The sequence below is a fragment of the Carassius auratus genome, chromosome 41 (assembly GCF_003368295.1).
Source record: "Carassius auratus strain Wakin chromosome 41, ASM336829v1, whole genome shotgun sequence".
Taxonomy (NCBI): domain Eukaryota; kingdom Metazoa; phylum Chordata; class Actinopteri; order Cypriniformes; family Cyprinidae; genus Carassius; species Carassius auratus.
The window spans coordinates 5,202,672-5,223,326 of record NC_039283.1 but is presented as its reverse complement, the minus strand read 5'-3'; the positions used below and the strand labels follow the sequence as shown (position 1 = coordinate 5,223,326).

Here is a 20,655-nt window from a genome sequence, read left to right as displayed (position 1 = left end):
GATCTTTATCCCGATTATATATATTTTTTAATCAGGAAGAGGCTGGGGGGTCAAATGGGGGGTCAAGGCATTTTTTGGCAGGGTCTTGAGACCCCCCAAGACCCCCCCTGGCGCCGCCGGTGTCTATACTGTATGTCTGGTGGGGGATGTAATATATCCTAGAATACTGTAAATATTCCATGAGTGCTTTATACAAGCATGAATAACAAGAGACCCTCACCAGTTGCTCCACCTCTTGCTTGAGTGTTGTATACTCAGCTGATTGCTGATCAGCCAGTGAGTCTTTATAAACACGGTTAGTGATTCTGAGATCCATCAGAACTGAAGTCAAAGAGTGTGGAGTCAAGGCATCTGTGCTTTCAGTCGGGGAATCCACCGCAGACATGTTGACAGAGTTAACACCTAAATCAGATTTTGATATAATGATCATGAAAAGTTTTTGTGACATATTTAAATTGTTTATTTTAAGGTTTTTATTACATCCAGAAATGAAAATGTTGTCATGTTCAGGAAAAAATAATAAATTCTGAGGATTTTTTTTTCTCCATACAGTGAAAGTCACTGTTGTCCAAAACAACAAAAACAATGACTTTTTATTTTGAATAAACAAACACTGAGAACATTTTCTAAAATATTTTCTGGTAACACTTTATTTTAAGGTGTCCTTATTACACGTATCACATGTACTTACTATAATAATTACAATTAATAATGCATAATTACATGCAAGTAACCCTAAACCAAACCCTAATCCTAACCGAACCATATAGGAAGTACATGCAGTTAATTATTATTACTCAGTACTTAAATGTATAACTACCCCATAACAAGGACACCTTAAAATAAAGTGTAACCTATTTTCTTTATGTACTTCAGAGTTTGGAACAACATTTTCTCATATTTAAATTTTTCATAAATCACATTTTTAAAACAAAGTTGGTACTTACCCATGAAAAGTACAATCCAACCAACAACTAAGGCGGTGGAGGCTCTTGGGATAATCTTCATCATCTCTGAAGACGTGTTATCCTTCAGTGTGTTATCTCTGCCAGAACGTTGAGTCAACATCAACTAATGTTCTGGACTCTGGAGAAAGTGGCTCTTTATCAGAGTGAACAGTCTTTTTATTGTTTGAGCACCTGAGCAGGTACTGAACCCAGGTGGGTGGAGCTCCTGCACCTCATTGTCTCATTGAGGAGTGAAAAAAGAGGATGCCTTTTCTAAAAACCTCCCTAAAAGAAAAACCACAAATCAGATCTCAGTCATTTCTCTTTGACAGCTATTACATTGAAATGAGACTTTTGCTCATCTTTCCTGCTTTTCAGATGAGACAATAACCCCCAGTGAATCCACATCCGTAAAGTTTGCAACTTTGATCTGAATAATAACTGTAACTATGATTAATGTCTGCATAGTATATAAGTCTGATTTGCTTTTGAATAGAGAGATGAAATTTATTTAGCTAGTAACTTTTTGTGGACATTGTGTAGGTTATCATATATTTATGGTCATAACGTCTCACCTTAAATAGCACATCTCACCTCTGCTGAAATGAATCTATGTGATGACATCACCTGTGACATCAGCAGTGACATTATACCGCAGAAGTGTGTGTGTATGTGTGTTTTGTCTGGTTGCAGGCAGCAGTGTGCAACTCCCTCCTCAAGACATTTTATCAGCCATAACCACATCTGTCTTCCTTTTTTAAGCATCCCATCAGATACATAAAACAATAAGTGTCTTTTATTGTGTTTCCAGATTGCATTAAAGTTAAAACAATATTTTGTGTCAGATGGTTCAATAAAATCATCTGCATTCATATAAATATTTAAAATCCGTTGATGTTTTTTCCTCTAGGTTAGAGACACTGTGGTAAGAATTCTGGATGTACTGGACACTATCAGTCCCCTGAGCTTCTGGAGATAATGTCATGTCATCATGTGTGCCTGCAGTTCTGGCTCATGAATTCTTGGCAGCTGTTTGGGATGGAGACTTGCAACACATGCAGTTGATTGTCCACTTGGCCAAGACATGACATCTCTGCTCTCCCCTACTTCAAACACTGATAATATATAAAACAAAGGCACACAGTTCCATGAAAGAATCTTACAAATAATGCCATGGTAACCAAACTTCCTGACAAAACACAACAGACATATTGTTACTACAAAAGTATCAAAAAAGTCAAAACAGATATTAAATGACAGCAATATTCCTACACAGGTAGCGGTGTATATATAGTATGTTTATGTTATTATTATTATTATTATTATTATTATTATTACAGTAAAAACACAGTATTATTGTAGAATATTATTGTAATTTAAAATAACTGTTTTATTTTATTATGTTTTAATACATAGCCTAATTTATTGTTGAATTTTCAGCAGCAATATTCGTTACTCTGGTCTCAATGTACATCCAAAAGCAACTTAATAATATATATTAAGTAAGTTGCTGTGACTACACTAAAGCGTCAACACTGTTATTTTAAACAGTTATTTTATATTTGAATGGAAATGATTGCTGGGACTTTTATTTGTCCAAGCATCAGCTCCGGGTCACGGATGTTTGGATGCTAAAGATGGCGGCACCCAGTGAGCTGTTTTGCTGGAAGGCTGGTTTGGGTTTACCGTCAGTAAATACGGACTGTCTCATCGTGCTGGTGAGTCTTCATCACTGGCTTGTGTAATCTGGATGGTTATACGGGCTGGGTTCTGCTTAAGTTTTCGTGTTTGTGAAGAGAATCGATTCGGTATTGATCACATATCTTGTCAAATGTGTTTTGGAGACCTTACAGTCTGAATACCAGGCAGATCATGCTGCCCTTTGAAATGGGGAAATCTCCACTGTTTACTTTTCATGATTTAAGCCCTTGAGTTTTAATATCTCAGTTAATTCCACAGCCAAGGTGCTTATCTACAGATATGTTTGTTGCAAGTTTGGTCACACCAGGGCTGTGCTACTGTAAACCACAAACCCACCACTGTCATCTGGAGTTAACATCAGTCTCATCTCCTGTCACAGCTTTGGAGACTGGATTCAGATCCATTTCATTCCCAATCAACAAAGGTTGTATGTGGGCACAGGACCAGGTTATTGCTTCTGAAATCGCATGTTAAAGTGATTAGATTACATCAGTGCTGTGTGCTTTGGACACAAGAGTGTGGTGGGATTTTTCCAGTTTGCCAGCGGTTGGGATGATGTTTGTGCATTACAGTCTGTCTGCACTTACTCTGGGCGCTATGAAAACCACAGGCATGTTTTGCTCCCCGTGTCTGATGGTTTAGTAATGTGAAGTTCATTCAGAATTTTCCAGATTATCTCACTGCACCAGATAAGGTTTCATTAAATTATAACTGCATGCGAAGGTCTGAGGTCTAGTTTTCCTCCTCGTATTTGCTTCGGACGGTACCGGTTGTTCACATAGGAATGATTTATTTCCAAACTCTGATCCTCTTTACTTTACAAGATACAATTTAGTATTCTGTAGGATTCAATCTAGTAATAAAGCTGAGGTTATGATGTCAGCCTTTGATTAAGGTCACTGCGCTTTTCCAGCTCACTGCTCGAGTGCAAACAGAACTCAATACTCAGCTTTTTCCGCAAATCTGCTTTCCTATCTGCCCTTTTACAGTCACAGTGAGTGCTGGTAGCCTTATATTAAAGAAATCACCCAAAAATAATTTTCACTGAAACACAAATAATCTGAAGCATTTTTATGCAGCTCCTTTCCATAAAAGAATGGTTCATAGTGACTACAGCTCCAAAACAAACATTATAGAAGGCCACATCATTCATATCTCCTGAAGCCTTACAAAATCTCGGAGGGGACAGTCTGGCATATTTTGTGGCATAATTGTGCCCATCCATTTTCTATACCCGCTCAATCTATGTAGGGTCATGTAAGAGTTCTAGAATAAAAAGTTATTTCCTGAAGTTATTTGTTATGCGTTTTCCTATTTATTTTATTTGTAATAGCTGCTTCATTTATTGTATTTTATAATGTTTGGAGCTTTACAGTGAAGGTCAGTTACTCAATAGCTGCTTGAAGATTCTTCAAAATTTGCATGAGGCTAAGTAGTTATGGTAATGACAGATTGTCATTATTTTTTTATGGGGGGCTATCCCTTTAAGAATCAAGGCTGATTATTCCTGAGCCATTCTTGGCTTGAGTCTGAATTGTAAAGAAAGGCTCCAGGCAATTTAACCCCAGTGATCAGCAGTATTTAGACGCTTTCAATGGAAAGAATCTGCTAAACAACGTGCTGAATGGCTGACGTCTGAGCCAGGTGTGAAGCTGCATGTGCAATTACAATGTGAAATTATGTCCCTCTTATCAGATGTCGTCGCAGAACGAGGGATCTCATCCTAAACCCCTTACCCTGTCCTATAGCTGAGTGGAGCTGTTTTGTTGAAGTTAGCTAATTGTGGTTTATTCAGGTTGTGTTCTTGCGTTTGCTGCAACACTGTTATCTTCATCTGTGTTAGATATAAGGCTGTGTGCTTCTTGTAAATCAGTGGAGCTTGCCAAGGAAAGCAACACAGCTCATACTTAGGTTGGTTTGTAAATTTGTTCATAAATGATACCTCAGGTGATAACTTAAAATTGCTTTTCTAGCTCATAAGATTTATAATTTTGGCCTAGCAGATGGCAAATGGTAAATAAAATCCTGTGAAGTTGCATTGGAGGAGGGAGCTGTACCTAGAGACCATAATGTCACATACTGGAACCTGGAAGCTTAAATCTTGTTAACCAGAAATGGGATTAGTGTTAACCTAAAATGGGATAAGTGCACCTGATGATGATGATGATAATGTCTTGTATATCATTTTCCAGGCTTATGCTCGCTTTGCTGGAGCTCCGCTCAAAATTCACAAGATTTCTAACCCCTGGAGAAGCCCCACAGGTAAGGGAGAATTTTAACAGTCTTTTTCTTGGCAAACACTCAACATTCATTAAGACGAAAGTTTAGCGTGTTTTAACTGAAGCACACCAGCCTCTTTCTCTTTTCTGCCGAGCTGCTGATAACTTGCATCTGTATGTTTTCTCTTTCCACATTCTTGTCTGTCTCCATTATTATTTGAAATTCTTCCAAAGAGTCGTCTTCAGTATTATTCCATACTGAAGACCAGTGTTCAGCACTTTTATAATGCGTAGACCCTTTGATTTTGCAGGAACGACATATGTATACTGTATTCACTTTGTCATTCTTTACAAAGAAATTAAAAAGAAATAAAAATCATCTAATGCATAACAGTTAATTTGCCTGTTTATTTAATTTAAGTGGACATTCTCTTTGGATGAGTATGTTGGTCATTTTGTAATACTGGTATGTTTTGTAAAGATCATGCATTTCTATTATTGATATCCAGAGTGGGTTGAAAAGAAACGTTTTTTTACTGATGCTCAAGTCTTCGCTGCAGGTTCACTTCCTGCTCTCAGGACCAAAGATGAAGGCAGCTGCTCCCAACCCAGTCAGATCATCATTCAGTTGAGGAAACAGGTGATTATCTCTTGCCCACAAAACCTCGCTGCTGTCATGGTCACGTTTTGCTTTTCATCATGCATTATACAAGTGTCCCTGTATATTTCACTCGTCATGGGCTCATTTTGTACCAAACAGAGCTTAATTATGTAGTCTCAGGTCCATTTTAGTACCACAGCCTTTCCAGTTAACCCTGCTGCCATTATAAAAGCTCCTCTAATTTTCTCCTCTAATTTTCTCCTCTAATGTTTGATTGCACAATGAAGGGAACTTCACATACATGTCAAAGTCCAGAGTAAAACCGATCCTGATCATCATAAACAAGACTGCCTCTTCCATGAGGGTGATTAACATCACAATGACACATCTCATAGAAATCTTGTAGAATTTAACCAATCAGATAACAACTTCGAAAAAAACAAATTTTGTGTGCTTTGTGCATCAGATGCCAGTGGTCCATCGAGTCTTTGGTAATGCTAACTTCTTAGTTGGCCTACGAAATTACGTCATCCCAGCAGCACCATATAAATAAGCCATTCATCAGTGGTAAACACTGGCTCTGCTTGTACTGTCTGACGTGGCATGACTTTGGAGACGTTGTCCTGTACCTGTTTGGAGAGGCTGCACTCTACCTATTTTTCCTGAACAATAGCAGACGTAATAGTAATACTGGAATTTGGGTTTTAGAAATACAATGCAGACTATGATCTCTCGGCCAAGGAGGGCGCAGACACTCTGGCCTTCATCTCGTTACTGGAGGAGCGACTGTTACCTGCACTGGTGAGATTCAAATCCTGAACCTCGACGAGAAACGTTTTGGTGGGTACTTGCTCAAAAACTCTCATGTCTCCCGGCAGATCTACGCTTTATGGATCGATCCTAAGAACTACGTGGAGGTGACGCGCCGCTGGCATGGAGAGAATATGTCCTTCCCACTCAACTTCTTTCTGCCCGGCTGCATGCAAAACAGGCAGCTTGAGCGACTCCGCCTGATCCGGGGAAACAGTTCACTGGAGGCGGGAGAAGAGGCTGAGAACGAGGTTGGTGGACTTCTGGATCTTGTGCTTGATGGTGTTTGTTTTTGCTGTGCAATATGCAACAGATGGTGGGTGGTCTTTGTTGTCAATAACTCCTCCTTGAGGCACCAGGACGGCTGTTAGACTCTAGCCAGATTCAACAGTGTTCTGGTCCCTGAAGAGGACACTGATAAACCTGCAGATGTGTGGAATCTGGGCTCAAATAGAGCAGAAGTTCCATTCTGGCAGAGAATTCTATGCAAGATAGTTGCAAGTCTGATATAGGGAAACAACTCTGCTTATTTATGAGACTGTGAATCACAATGTACATGCAGGGGTTATGCTCCCTGTGGCGGAATGTTATTTTTGCATTGATTTTGCTCGTGATAAAAAAACAAAGTTTTCTTTTAATGCTGTGTTAAAGGAATAGTCCAAAAAAAAAAAAAGAACATTCTGACATCATTTACTCCCTGTTGTTTCTATCCAAACCTGTATGACTTTCTTTTTTCCAAAGACCATGAAAGAAGATTTTTTTTGAAGAATGCTAGGAACCAAACAATTTCGGTTCCCATAGACTTACCTAGTATTAGTATTTATGTCCATACAATGGAAGTCAATGGGAACCAAACTGTTTTTTTTTTTTGTTTTTTTTTTTTTGTTTTTTTTTTTTGCAGAATAAAGAAAGTCATACAGGTTTTGAAAGATATGAGGGGAAGGAAATGATGACCGTTTTTATTTTTGGGAGGGCTATGTTTTTACCAGCGCATTCACACCAAGAAAGAAACTTTTATTAGCGTCCACACATCAGTGCATTCTGTTTAATATAAGCCCACATTGCAGTTATGTCTGCACTCAAGCTCTTTAAAGGTAGATTCTGTTTTTATTGTTCATCAGCTGTAAAAAAAAAAAAAACTGATAGTAATTCCAACAATAACATGAATGGAGAAAAAGAGGACATAAGAATCTGTAATCTAGTTGTTTCTTCTACATCCTCTCGGTCTCTTTTCCCTGAAACTCTCTCCAGCTTTACCATGATGCTCTGGAGTGCCTAAATCTTCTTTCTCAGCGACTGGGATCGAACAAATTTTTCTTTGGAGATTCGTAAGTGTTTTACACATCAAGGTTGAACTTTGAGCTTTACTTTCAGTTGATTTATGGCTTAGGTTTAGAACATACAATGTATATACATTTGATGTTTGTGTGTGTGTGTGTTAAAGGCCCTCTTCTCTAGACGCGTATGTGTTTGGTCGTCTAGCTCCGCTTATTAAAATCCGGCTGCCTAACTGCCGCCTGCAGCAGAACTTGAAGAATCTGGACAACTTGAACACGTTTTGTTGCAACATCTTGAGCTTGTACTTCCCCAGCGAGAGTAAAGGTGACCAACAACCACAATAAAGTGTTTGTAAAGAACAAAACATCCATTGATCTGTCTGTAGAAGAGAGTCATTGAGTCCTGATGTTCGTGTCTGTTCTGTTTGCAGAGGGTGTCAATCGTCCGATGTCCAGCACACAGCAGGGGAGCGAATTTGACAACGAGCCATACAAGAGACGCAAGCAGCTGCTGTCAGTGCTGGTCGCTGTGGCAGCGATGTTGAGCTATGCTCTCCTCACCGGCATAGTAGCTATTGAGCATATGCAGGAGGAGGAGCATGTAAGCCCCGCCTCTCTCCGAGGCTCCTCCCAGGACGAGGAAGAGGAGGAGTGAATGAGGACTGGGCACTGGGACTGTCACATCTACTTGGTGGAGGAACACACAGGAACAACATATTGTTGGGGATTTATGTATCATTTATTCCTTGACTTGAGCTTTAATTGTGTGATAATCTTTGTTTTTATATCTTCGTTAGAAGACTTTAATTTTTCCATAGAGCTGCACTTGTTGCTTTAATCTCTTGACTGGGTATATTCACCTGTGCTTTCTTTTTTACAGAAAAAAAGCAGATCTCTTTATAGCTACTAATGTTTAGCTAAGTTGAGGAGAGAAAGCATTGAAAACTCAGCTTTCATTGTGTGGACCAACTGCTTTATTACAGAGGGTTTTAAACCCTTTTGATTGCTTAATGATACTGAGATTGAGAGATGTACACCTCTTATGTGCTATGGCCTTGTATGTTTTAAAACTCAGTGCTTTTCTTGTGTTAATGCACACATTTTATTTGCTACCTTCATAAATTATCTTTTCTGCCGTGTAAGATAAACTCATGTTAATGTGATCTTATTGAGTGAAATAGGAAAATACCAATATTTAGTCAAGTCACACTCTTAAAATCATAAATCACCAAAAACAAATAATTTATTCGCCATATGTTTATTCTCCATTCCAAACCTGTGCCACTTGGTTTCCAATGTGAAATAAGAAGGGATATATTTTGCAAAATGTCAACATTGATTTTCTCACAGTTAAAGGTCAGTTTTTCTGCTCCAAAAGGGATAATATTAGTTTCAACAACTTGTCTGCTGTTTTCTATATTATTCAATAAATTATATAGAATTGTTCACTGTTGGCTCTTATTCAAATATGCACATACAAAAGTGCATTTGCATACTTGATCACATGATGTGAGAACAAACAGTGTTTGGCATCAATAATTTGTGTGTTGCATATTTGAATATTGTGCCAGAATGATCCAGAACAATGTTATGGCACATTGTTTAGAAAACTGACTTATACTGAAATATGTCTTTTTGTGACAATTATAAAAGGGTGATGTAATAATGACAGAATTTACATATTTGAATAAACAAACACTTTGAAAGTGACATTTTCAAATCAATTCACAGGATAAAGAGAACAACTTTCTTACGTTATTGAGGATTAGAAATTGCACTTGTATATTGTTAGGAGATGGTAACAGATTATTAAAGCCAAAAGTTACTGTCCAAAGGAATCTTGCTGACAGACTGCATAACTGGCTAAGATGTTTTAATTCCTCTAACTTTCCATTAGGATTTCTGTAAGGCAGTTCAAATACATAAGTGAGTTTTTCTCTTGAGTTAAACTCTTTGAAAGAGAAACGGTGGATTAATCAAGATGCTTGTTTTGGGTATTGTTACTTAATGTTTGTACTTTGCCTAAATATCTTTGTTTCACACCATTATGGATTTCTATTTTCATAATTTAAGGGAGAAATAAACAGTCCTGAATAATCCCGATTCTGCAGTGGGTTTTTTTTTTCTAAAGATGAAATGCTGCATCGACACAGAGGGAGTTGCTGATTTTATCTGTTGCATTGTTGTAACAAGTGACCCTGAGGACTGTGTGTGAAGTGGAGGTTGTAAGAAAGAAAGATATTTTCTTCAAGCTAGAGTTTACCTGCCGGCAGTGTTTCCGAACCAGAGGTGACTGAGCAAGGGCTCTGTGAATTAGTCTCTGTGGAGACACAGCTGTGTGTTACAGCACCAGAATCTCTCTCTGGCTCCTGTTCATTCCTGGGGTTGTTTCCTGTATTTGCATGTGGAAACATAGTGGACCCGCTCCTCACCACTAGATCCAGAGCAATCAGGAGCTCCCCGAAGCCACACAACATTGTTTAATGACCTCAAAAGAATCATCTGGGAAAGAATTCCTGTTCAAAAAGGAAAAATGCATTTGGGTTGTGCTCATTTTCCACACAGGGATTTTCCACACAGATGGGGAAGCGGTGGGTGGAGTTATGCTCCGAACTGTGTGTCATGGACCAAACTGGTTCTGGTTTTGTTCAGGGGGTAAAACTTTGATTCATGACCCCATTGTGAAAATATTTACTCAAAGCTTCATATTTTCCCTTCTGGGAAGAGGGCAGTTTAACAAGCTCCTCATTTAAAGTTCTTTCAGATGGTGCGTAGAACAAAAAGCAGGTTTTTTTTTCTTTTTCTGCTTGCAGGGTCCAGTTAAGCTCAGGTACAGAACTGTTCCCCTCACACCTGCTGTTAAAAGCTCAGAGGTAATGAAAAATAAACATCCCTCCAGGACAGACTGTCGGGACTGGACTCTGAAACTGAACAGCCCTCATTCTGCTCTGCTTTAAAATTTCACTTTCTTTATGCCAGGAGATTGTGTTTGCAAGCAGACTGGCACAAAATCAAGAACTTCACCCTGGAATTATGAAGTTGAGCGGGAGACATGTCAAAGCCAGTGTTTGCATTCGTTTTTGCATTCGTGTTTGCAAACAATTTTTGATGAATGAAGTTCAAAAGGGCAGCATTTATATTTATATATATATATCTGATCTGTCCCAGATTTTTGCATAGTAGTGTGTTCTATTATTTTTTTCCATAGAAGACAAAAATGTAAATATTATATGATCTGTGTGTATTCTTGAGAAATTCTCCTTTTTGTGTATCACTGAAATAATAAAGCATTCAGGTTTTCAAGGTGTAAACTATTCCTTAAATTTTTTTGTAAAATAAGAGCTTCGATGTTGTGATTGGTTAAGAACTGAAATCCAGGTGTCAATAATAATATTATATCAAATAGGATAATCAAATAATTCTTCTTCCAGGGTGCAGTGGAGTATCTTAAAGTGGCACTAGGGGGCACGGTTGCCCAGGCTGGGGCTCTTACCGACTGCCCCTTTCAGGGAGACTCCTCTTCATATAACATAGGTTAGCCAGCAACACAGGATTGTACACAGAGCTTAAATGTGTAGGTTTTTGATTGCTTGTGAAGACTTTGTCTGAAATATTTTTTTTAAACCTTGTTTTTCAGTGAACGGTGAGGTTAATTCTATTCGAGGTGAGTCAGCATTGGTGAAGTCATGATGTCCAATATGTTTGTTTTTTATTGATTGATTTAAATTAAAGATAATTGATTCTTTTTGAACAGGTGAGCACACTAAAGCTCTGATTGGGCAGTTGATCATCTTTAACCAGATCTTGGGAGAGCTGAGAGAGGACATCAGAGAACAGGTGTGAGTGAGTTATATACAGTATGTGAGCGAATGTGCTCTGAACATGTTTGATTTATGTGTTTTTGCACTATTAGGTGAAAGAAATGTCTCTTTTCAGGAATGCTATTCTGGAGTGCCAGATGTGTGGTGAGCAGCGACATCAACTAACAACCTGACAAAGCAACAAAAAAATTGTTTTCGGGGCTATTAGTTATGCTAACAGTTGAGTTAAGAAAAAAAGTGATAGCCAAAGTAGTTGTTTGTCATGCCTTTGCACATACCAAAGGATTCCTGACAAATTTATTGATTTATATTATTATAATACAATCTGTTTCAATCTGTTATTATGTACAATCTGATTCCTTGAGCTTATCGATCCTTATTGGCTTATTATGATGATATGTCTCTTTGTTTTGAAGGATTTTATGAGCCACGTTCACGCTGTCAGCCCATTCCCTGCTTTAAGGGCATGGCCTGTATGGAGACATTTGATTTCCCAGGGTACCGCTGTGGCCCCTGTCCGGAGGGTATGACGGGGAACGGCACACACTGTCAGGATATAGATGAGGTAGGTGAGGGCATTTATTGCTGGTTTTATCTTTGTCTTGGTCCAGAAACCACTGTAACTGTTTATGTCCATGTTCCAAAGAGTCTTGAATAAACATGCCTTTGTTTTTTATTCATAAGTGTTGTTTTGCTAAAGCTGTTTCATATTAGCATGTCTCTCCCCATCAGTGTGCAGAGGCTCAGCCGTGTTACACACCAGGCGCATGTGTCAACACAGCAAAAGGGTTTACCTGTGAGCCTTGCCCACCTGGACTGTGGGGTCCTCCTCTCTCTGGATTCGGTGTGGAATATGCTAACAGTCACCGTCAGGTACCGTGCATTTATTTGATCAGAGATACAGTAGTATTGTGAAATATTGTTACATTTTAAAATAGCTGTTTTCTATTATAATATATTTAAAAATGTGATTGATTCCTGTGATGGCAAAGTTGAATTTTCAGCATCATTACTACAGTCCGAAGTGTCACATGACACTTCAGAAATCATTCTAATATGCTGATTTGCTGCTTAAGAAACAGAAACAGAAATAGAAAGTTCAAAACAACAGCATTTAAATGAAAAATTTATTTTGTAACACTTTAAATGTTTTTACAGTCATATTTCATCAAGTTAAAGTTCCAAAAACAAAAAAATCCTTCCGTTCTTCTTACAAAAATTTATTTTATAGGTTAATTTTTGAAGGCTACTGTCTATAATTAATAATTTAAGCCAGATTTTTGAGCAGAAGAAGGCAGCTGAAGTATCAAAAAAAATGCAAAACCTTTAAAATAAATGTGAAATAGGTAATTTTGAGGAATATATAATATATAATATTCATTTGAATGTCAGTGTGGAATATGCTAAGAGTCACCACCAGGTACAGTGGGCCTCAAAAAAGTATTAAGATGCCTTTCCTTTAGATAGCAAAGTGGCAAAACAAATAGCACTTAATGTCTTTTTTAATAATTTTGTTTCAGGAATGCTCTGATATTGATGTATGTCTTGATTTGGCCAACGCCTGCACACCCAACTCCTTCTGCATCGACACCATTGTGAGTCCAGTACCTTTCTATGATATCATGCAAAGTGTATATGTTAATGCTTTTAACTTCTCCCTTCTCTTAGGGATCATATCGATGGGGTCAGTACAAGGTTGGATATGTTGGGAATCAGACGACTGGATGTTTCCCTCGGAAATCGTGCGCTACTCTCAGTTTCAACCCCTGTGACACTAACGCTCACTGTTTCATTGAGCGGAACGGCGACGTTACCTGCGCTGTATGTCTCCTCAGTTACCAGTAAAACATGCGTCCCAACCAGACAAGATGTGTAAAGATTTTACGGACCCTCAGTTTGTCTTACAATTAAAATTCTATTGTCTATTCTATTGTCTGAAAATTCTATTATTAGTTACTCATGCTCACATTTTTCCAAATCCAAATTATTTTCTTTCTTCTGTGGAACATAAAAAAATTAAAATACAAAAAAAGAGAGAGCGAAATGTTTCAGTTTTGGTTACTATTGAATTCTACTGTTTGGACAAAAAGCAGTTTTTGGTGAGCAGCATCTTCAAAATATCTTCAAAATAAGTCTTACGAGTTTGAGATAAGGGTGACATTTCTTTATATATTTGGGTGAACTCTCCCTTTATTATAAAATTGCGTGGAGTAGGATTTTGAACCAATGAGGTTTCACAGTGGGCGGGGCTACTGAGAGCAAGTAACTGACAAGATGCCCTGTCACTCATAACTTATCAAGGCTTAGGACTAAAAATAAATCAGATTTACATATATCATATCATATCATATCTTTATTACATCGTTCTCAAGTTTTCTGGTAAATTTCTGTATGATTCTCTTAGTGTAATGTGGGATGGGTCGGTAATGGTCACACCTGTGGAAAGGACACGGATATTGATGGTTAACCGGATCGCTCCTTGCCCTGCATGGACAATGACAAGCACCGCAAACAGGTCTGAAACTCACAATCTTTTAACCAGCAATCCTTCTCCCTGCACACACTGCTGTATAAACATTGACTGAATTGATGTGACTCTTTGATGTGATCATATTGTTTTATTTATTCTGATGGTTTATAGACTTGATTCTTTCCAGATCATGTACGATTGTTTGTACATCTTGTACCTTTTTAAAATTAAGCTATTCATTCTAGAAGAGGTACTGTGTTTACATAGACCAAGTTTGTTTTAGCATTTGTTTGGACTTTTATGTGATAGATTCACCATAGCTTGCAGTCAACTTTTCCGAAGTCTGAACACAGGGTTTTATATTATTTTATTCTATAATGCAATTATAAATTATAAATTATAAATTGCAAATGCCACCCTAAAAGAAAGCCTTGCCACCCCTGCTGCCACCCCAGTTGGAAGCAACGAATTAAAGGTTATGGCCAATTTGAAAATTTAGGAGCGCGAATCTTCCGTGATTCGTGATCGCTCCGAACTCCCGAACTGATTCAAATGATTTGCGATCCCCAAACTGACTCAAATGATTCGCGAACCCGCTCCGAACTCCCGAACTGACTCAAATGATTCGCGATCCCGCTCCGAACTCCCGAATTGATTCAAATGATTCGCGATCCCGCTCCAAACTCCCGAATTGATTCAAATGATTTGCGATCCCGCTCCAAACTCCCGAACTGATTCAAATGATTCGCGATCCCGCTTCGAACTCCCGAACTGACTCAAATGATTCGCGATCCCGCTAGGAACTCTCGAACTGATTCAAATGATTCGCGATCCCCAAACTGACTCAAACGATTCGCGAACCCTCTCCGAACCATAGACATATAAATAACTAGACGCCTCATTGGCCGCTCTGAGCCGTTGCTGCGATACGTCAACGCCGCCGCCATGTTAGTGAGGGCAAGACTGTCTTAAAAATGCATGGAAGTAAACGGGGAGCTCCGGTTTTTTCTGAATAAAAACACGATAACGTTCACATTTATCAACCGATTTCAGGTTTGTGATCTACGTGCAGTTAAAAACTTTGCCTCCAGTTATTTAGTTAGGTTTGGAAAATTATTAATTTTCGTAAGGAATTGTGAAAGCTCACATTTGTCTCACTTCTTGATTTCGTTTATTATTTTCGGTTTACAATTCTAATGTTAATTTAGTATAACTGTGACATATGAATGTAATTTAATTTGAATATTCATTTAATTAAATGTATTTGATTTTATTGCCTTGTCTGTGTTCAATCCCAACATTTTTCTCTTTTTTCTCTCTTTCGTGTCTCAGATCAGAACACAGCTCATTCCCTTTGAAATTCTGTGATAAAATCTAAGTAATACATCTTTAAACACTAATAATTTACTATTGTTGAGAAAATTTAATAAAACAAGTAAATACAAATCAAAAAGTGACACACTAGCCTACAGATGAACTCCACAACAAATAATAACACATGTAACTGATGAGGCTATGGATCCAGTGAAAATGAAAATATGAACTGATACAGTGCACAGTAGAAATATAGTAAAAGTGATATGTTATATTAAAAAGTACATGTAGTACAACTTAAAGTAAAGTGAATAATATGAAAAGCGAGTACAACGCTACAATAACATATTCGATATAATAGATTTATAATAGTATAAAATTATTTGTATAATATGAATAATACCATAATAAATAACTGAACAACAATAGGTTAACAATAACTGAACAACAATAGGTTAACAATAGCAAGAAGAATATGTAATATCAAGGGTGGAATAATACAGAATAGACAAAAATGAAGAATAAATTAATAGTAAATTAAAGAGTAAAATAAAAAAAAATTGAAATGTAATTTTAAAATACTATTTGTGTAATAATTATTAATCAAATTCAGACACAATATAAAAAAATTGTGGACATGAGTTCCAGATTGTGTTTAATTAATGAGCTCCTTAAGTAAAATATATACATGTATAATATATACATGTACACACACACACACACACACACACATATATATATATATATATATATATATATATATATATATATAATGCACATTACACACACTCATGCAGAAAACACACACATTTTGAAACAGTGATTTATTTTTCCATGTATGTTAACACATATAAATGTTTGGGTGTGAGTGTGTAAGGTTTACCTTGCACAACACAATCTCAAAGTATAGTTGTTTATCACAGACCAGAATATGAGATGCTCCCCTCAAAAACTTGATATTAATCAAAATTAATAATAATTATAACAACATCACAATGAGTTTATCATGATATTGCAGCTGGACTCACTGTGAGTTCCTGTGTTTTTCATTTCTAGGCAATTAACATCATGTAGTTTTTGTGTAAAGACACACGCAGTACATTATCAGCATTAAACAGCCTGTGCAAAGCTTTTTAAAAGCAGTCTATAGTATTAGAATATGAGCTGGTCATTCCGTCGATTCATTCAGGGCTGCTCTGGGTTTAGTACAAACACAACACAAGTCTAGGGAGGTATAGTCTTGTCTCCGAGAACAGCTTTCCTTAAGGCTGTCCTTGTCCTGTTTGCAAATGGCTAAAAGAGAAGAAAAAAGAATACATAGAATCAGTTCACAGTTTTATGAAAAGCAATGAAATCCTTATAATCAAGTGATGATAAACTTAATCTGTAACACTTTTGAAAAACGGTCCATTAGTTAATATTAGTTAACTACTTTAGTTAACATGATCTAAGCAAGAACAATCCTTCTACAGCATTTATTAATCTTAGTTGATGTTCATTTCAACATTTACTAATGCATTATTTAAAACAAAAGTTGTGCTTGTTAACATTAGTTAATGCACTCTGAATTAGCATGAACTAACGATGAAAAACTGTATTTTCATTAACTAACATGAACAAAGATGAATAAATACAGTAATAAATGTATTGTTCATTGTTTGTTCGTGTTAATTAATACATTAACTAACATTAACTAAAGGACTAGTATTCTAAAGTGTTACCACTTCATCTTTGTAAATAAGTAACGGTAGTGAAATTAAAGAGAGAAGCTTTAGCTCCATCATTAATCTAGACAGTCAAAGGGCTCACTCTGTATATTGTGCTCATAACACCATTTAGTTTATTATATAAATGGCAATATAAGTTAAAACGTAATAAGAATTAATTTAAACTCTGAGTTCTTATGAAGTCTCAGCCTTCACTGCTAACTACGCTAGCGATATTATTAATCGTCTGACACTGGTGGTTAATTAAGCTGTCAACATAAAGTTAAAAATGACCAAAAACATCGAGAAAGAACAGCTGAGTCTTACCTGTGAAAGATAACACCCCGAGATCTGTTTTTACTATCGTGTGACGGTTTGTAGGTGTCCAATCTGTCGATGAGTCAGGTATGTTTTCTTCTGTCCTGGTGTGAGAGTTATGACAGTTGCCCGCTCCAATATGGCGGCGACGTTGACGTGCGGTCGAGCGGCCAATGAGGCGTCTAGTTATTTATATGTCTATGCTCCGAACTCCCGAACTGACTCAAATGATTCGCGATCCCGCTCCGAACTTCCAGACTGACTCAAATGATTCGCGATCCCATAACTGACTCAAATGATTCGCGATCACGCTACGAACTCCCGAACTAATTCAAATGATTCGCGATCCCCAAACTGACTCAAATGATTCGCGATCCCGCTACGAACTCCCGAACTGATTCAAATGATTCACGATCCACAAACTGACTCAAATGATTCGCGACCCCGCTCCGAACTCCCTATCTGACTCAATCTGCCTAGGTCACCAACTCCCAGAGGGGGCACCATCCCAGTTGCTCCAAAAAAAAAAAAAAAAAAAAAAAAAAAACCCAGCGAAGAGAAAAACTAAAAGTAAAAAAAAAAAAAAACCCAGCGAAGAGAAAAACTAAAAGTAAAAAAAAAAAAAAAAAAAAAAAAAAAACAGACATAAAGTTGGCTTGAAGTTGGACGTTGGACGAGTCTCAAATTTAGGAACCGTCTCTAAAGTTACATGCGATTGGTTTACACTTTCCTAACGTCAGTAGCATTTGAGGAGAATGACTTATAGTCATAAAAACAACTGTAATTGTTCATGTAGGTGTCAGCTATAATGCACAATTGAATTAAATGTTTGATATTTATTAAAATAATCTGTAAATCATATGTAAATTATGCTACTCTTTCACATGGGCTCCAACGCAAATTTAAAGCTCAATAGCATTTGAAGAGAAAGACTTGCAGTCTTAAAACAATTGTAATGTCGACTGCAAGTAAGTTTATAAAAATAAAAATAAAAGGTTTCCACAAAAATATTAAGCAGCTATTATCAAAATTAATAATAATAAGAAATGTTTCTTGAGTACCAAATCAGCATATTAGAATGATTTCTGAAGGATCATATGAGAATGAAGCCTGGAGTAATGAGTTGTTTTAAAACTAAAATCAATAAAAAAAAAAAAAAACTTGCCTAGAAAATGTTTTTCATTTAGTTGAACTTCATGTACCAAACTAAGTCTAAAATCTAAATGTAAAAATCATAGACATAATTGAAAACAAAAACTAATCAAATTGTCAAAAACAAATTTACTAAAATTTTTAAATGAGAAATATAAAAATATACTCAATGCAAAATATTAATACAATCTATTTTAGTATCTCAATGATACTAAAATAAATATGACTGTTTTACTGTATTTTTTAAACAAATAAATGCAGCTTTGAGCATAAGACTTTTCAAAAACATGGAAAAAATCTTTTGAATGGTGGTGTAAATTTTCTCTTTTTTTTTTTTTTAGAAAATATTTTAACTGACTGCATGCCAAAAATGTTACTGTTATCCATTTTTTTTATTATATATTATTATTATATTATAACTGGTGTATTCCTTTAGTAAAAGTTATAGGGTGTTCGTCCCTGTTGGAACAACTTTTTTTGTCTGTCCAATTATGAGTCGCTTTTGTCGTCACAAGAGGGCGCAATACCAGACCCGGTCATTGACTGCACTGGCAGCTGATGAAAGCTTGTGCTGGTATAGTGGAGAGAGGGTGGTGGGGCGTATGACTAGTTATCCTTAAAATTTCTTCTCAGTTGCCCCCTCCTCTTGCCCCCCCTCACACCCCTGAGACTCTGCTGAGTGGCTGGGCCCCCTGGCCACCCTTTGTTGTGGTTGCTATGCCAATGAAATCCTTGGCAAGAATTTTCTTGGTGGCTGTTCATATGCAGATCCAACGGAAACTACTGTAGTGGACGGGCCGTAAAAAAAAAAGAGAGAACAGACCACAGAGGACAGTTAAACATGTAACGTGCATGATTTCCTGTACTGAGTCATTTCTTTTCATTGTGTTGTGTGAGTGAGTTCCAGAAAATGCTCAAAAATGTGTTTTAAAATGTGTCATAACAGAAAATGTCTACACTAACTTCTCATTTGATGGTTAGGCAGTTCTGAAGCTTTCAGACTTTGAGTTTACATGATTACTAAACACTTTCTGGTAGTTTTAAATACCTACAAGAAGAGAGCGAGCTGTGTGGACGGTGCTCAATGTGTGTGTGTGTACGTACAAGTGTATGCACAGCTTTGTGAGACAATGTGTAGCTGAGGCTTTGTAAGGGCCCTTTCAAACACACACACATAAACACACCTGCTTTGTATTCAGTGAGAGGAGTGAATAGAGCACAGTACGCACACACACACTCACACTGGACTGTGCTGCAGACATGCTCCACTCATACATAATGCAATTCAAGTCCGGCTTGCTGCTAAATCAAATCAGATCTCATTTATTATCAGGTAATTAAAGGGTGAGCAGGTGGAGTTTAGCAGCAGCCTGTAGCATAAAGCAGCTCTGGGCTTCAATCATATCCGAATATTCTACAACAACTGTTCTGGGTTCTGCTGGGTTTTGACCCAAAATTGGGTCAGCGATGCTAAATGCGAATAATGAAAATCAACTAACCCTATAAGTGTGCATTTATGATGGCAAAATAAAGAGGGTTTTATGTGGGAGGAGAAAATGTTTCCCATTTTGATTGTGTCCGACCAGACTCTAAAGTACTTTGGTGCACATTTTTTATTTTTCACTTGGTAGAAGATAATTTTCTACATTTGAATAATTATATTAATATAGTTTTACAGAGACCGATTGAAATAAAGATTGTTTTAATGTTTTTGAAATATGTTTTATGCTCACCAAAGCTGCATTTATTTGATCAAAAAATGCTGTAAAGTAGTACTACTTTGCATTATTATAATTTAAAATAACTTTTTCTTTAATATACTTTAAAATGTCATTTCTTCCTGTGATGGCAAAGCTGAATTTTCACTGTCATCATTACGCCAGTCTTCGGTGTCAGATGATGTATTAAAAATATATATATAAATATATATCTGTTTACAGTTTGTGGTAATATTAATGCATTTCAACATTTAATCTCAAGGGCGTTTTTGCACACTTTTGCATGATAAATAATTTTGGTGTGGTTTACTTGGTGTCGAATATTAAATTGCTGATCTTGACTCCTGCACAGTAGTATTGTACAGTCCCATATAAGAGGGCTTTCATGTGTGTTGATCTTGTGCTCCTGTTGCAGGGTGAAGCTGTATGAAGGCACAGAGATGGTGGCTGACTCTGATGTTGTGATTGACACCAGTATGAGAGGGGGGCGTCTGGGTGTGTTCTGCATCTCTCAAGAGAACATCATTTGGTCCAATCTGCGCTACCGCTTTAACGGTAAAGATTAATCCACTCTTTGATATTTATATCATAATCCCCAGAC

General features: G+C 37.1%; 2 protein-coding genes across 2 annotated transcripts; both read left to right on the top strand.

Moving 5' to 3' along the window:
- Positions 1–2,551: 2,551 nt before the first annotated feature.
- LOC113059879 (metaxin-1) lies at positions 2,552–9,658 on the top strand. The gene is made up of 8 exons (XM_026228537.1): positions 2,552–2,665; positions 4,841–4,910; positions 5,428–5,507; positions 6,177–6,269; positions 6,347–6,529; positions 7,530–7,606; positions 7,723–7,880; positions 7,987–9,658. The coding sequence occupies exons 1-8, from the start codon at positions 2,576–2,578 to the stop codon at positions 8,208–8,210; spliced, it is 975 nt and encodes a 324-aa protein (XP_026084322.1). The 5' UTR covers positions 2,552–2,575; the 3' UTR covers positions 8,211–9,658.
- Positions 9,659–10,135: 477 nt separating this feature from the next.
- LOC113059484 (thrombospondin-3a-like) lies at positions 10,136–14,099 on the top strand. Its single transcript, XM_026228011.1, has 11 exons — positions 10,136–10,210; positions 10,369–10,428; positions 10,987–11,089; positions 11,193–11,219; positions 11,310–11,392; positions 11,469–11,520; positions 11,793–11,941; positions 12,109–12,249; positions 12,897–12,971; positions 13,045–13,197; positions 13,781–14,099. Exons 1-11 carry the CDS (start codon positions 10,136–10,138, stop codon positions 13,841–13,843), a joined length of 981 nt encoding a protein of 326 aa, XP_026083796.1. The 3' UTR covers positions 13,844–14,099.
- Positions 14,100–20,655: the final 6,556 nt, after the last annotated feature.

Coding starts and splice junctions, on each gene's coding strand:
- LOC113059484 (XM_026228011.1), top strand. CDS start 10,136: ATGGGGAAGCGGTGGGTGGAGTTATGCTCCGAACTGTGTGTCATGGAC. Junction 10,211..10,368: donor GTTCTGGTTTTGTTCAGGGG/GTAAAACTTTGA, acceptor TTCTGCTTGCAG/GGTCCAGTTAAGCTCAGGTA. Junction 11,393..11,468: donor GAGAGGACATCAGAGAACAG/GTGTGAGTGAGT, acceptor TTGCACTATTAG/GTGAAAGAAATGTCTCTTTT.
- LOC113059879 (XM_026228537.1), top strand. CDS start 2,576: ATGCTAAAGATGGCGGCACCCAGTGAGCTGTTTTGCTGGAAGGCTGGT. Junction 5,508..6,176: donor TCATTCAGTTGAGGAAACAG/GTGATTATCTCT, acceptor TTTGGGTTTTAG/AAATACAATGCAGACTATGA. Junction 6,530..7,529: donor GAGAAGAGGCTGAGAACGAG/GTTGGTGGACTT, acceptor AACTCTCTCCAG/CTTTACCATGATGCTCTGGA.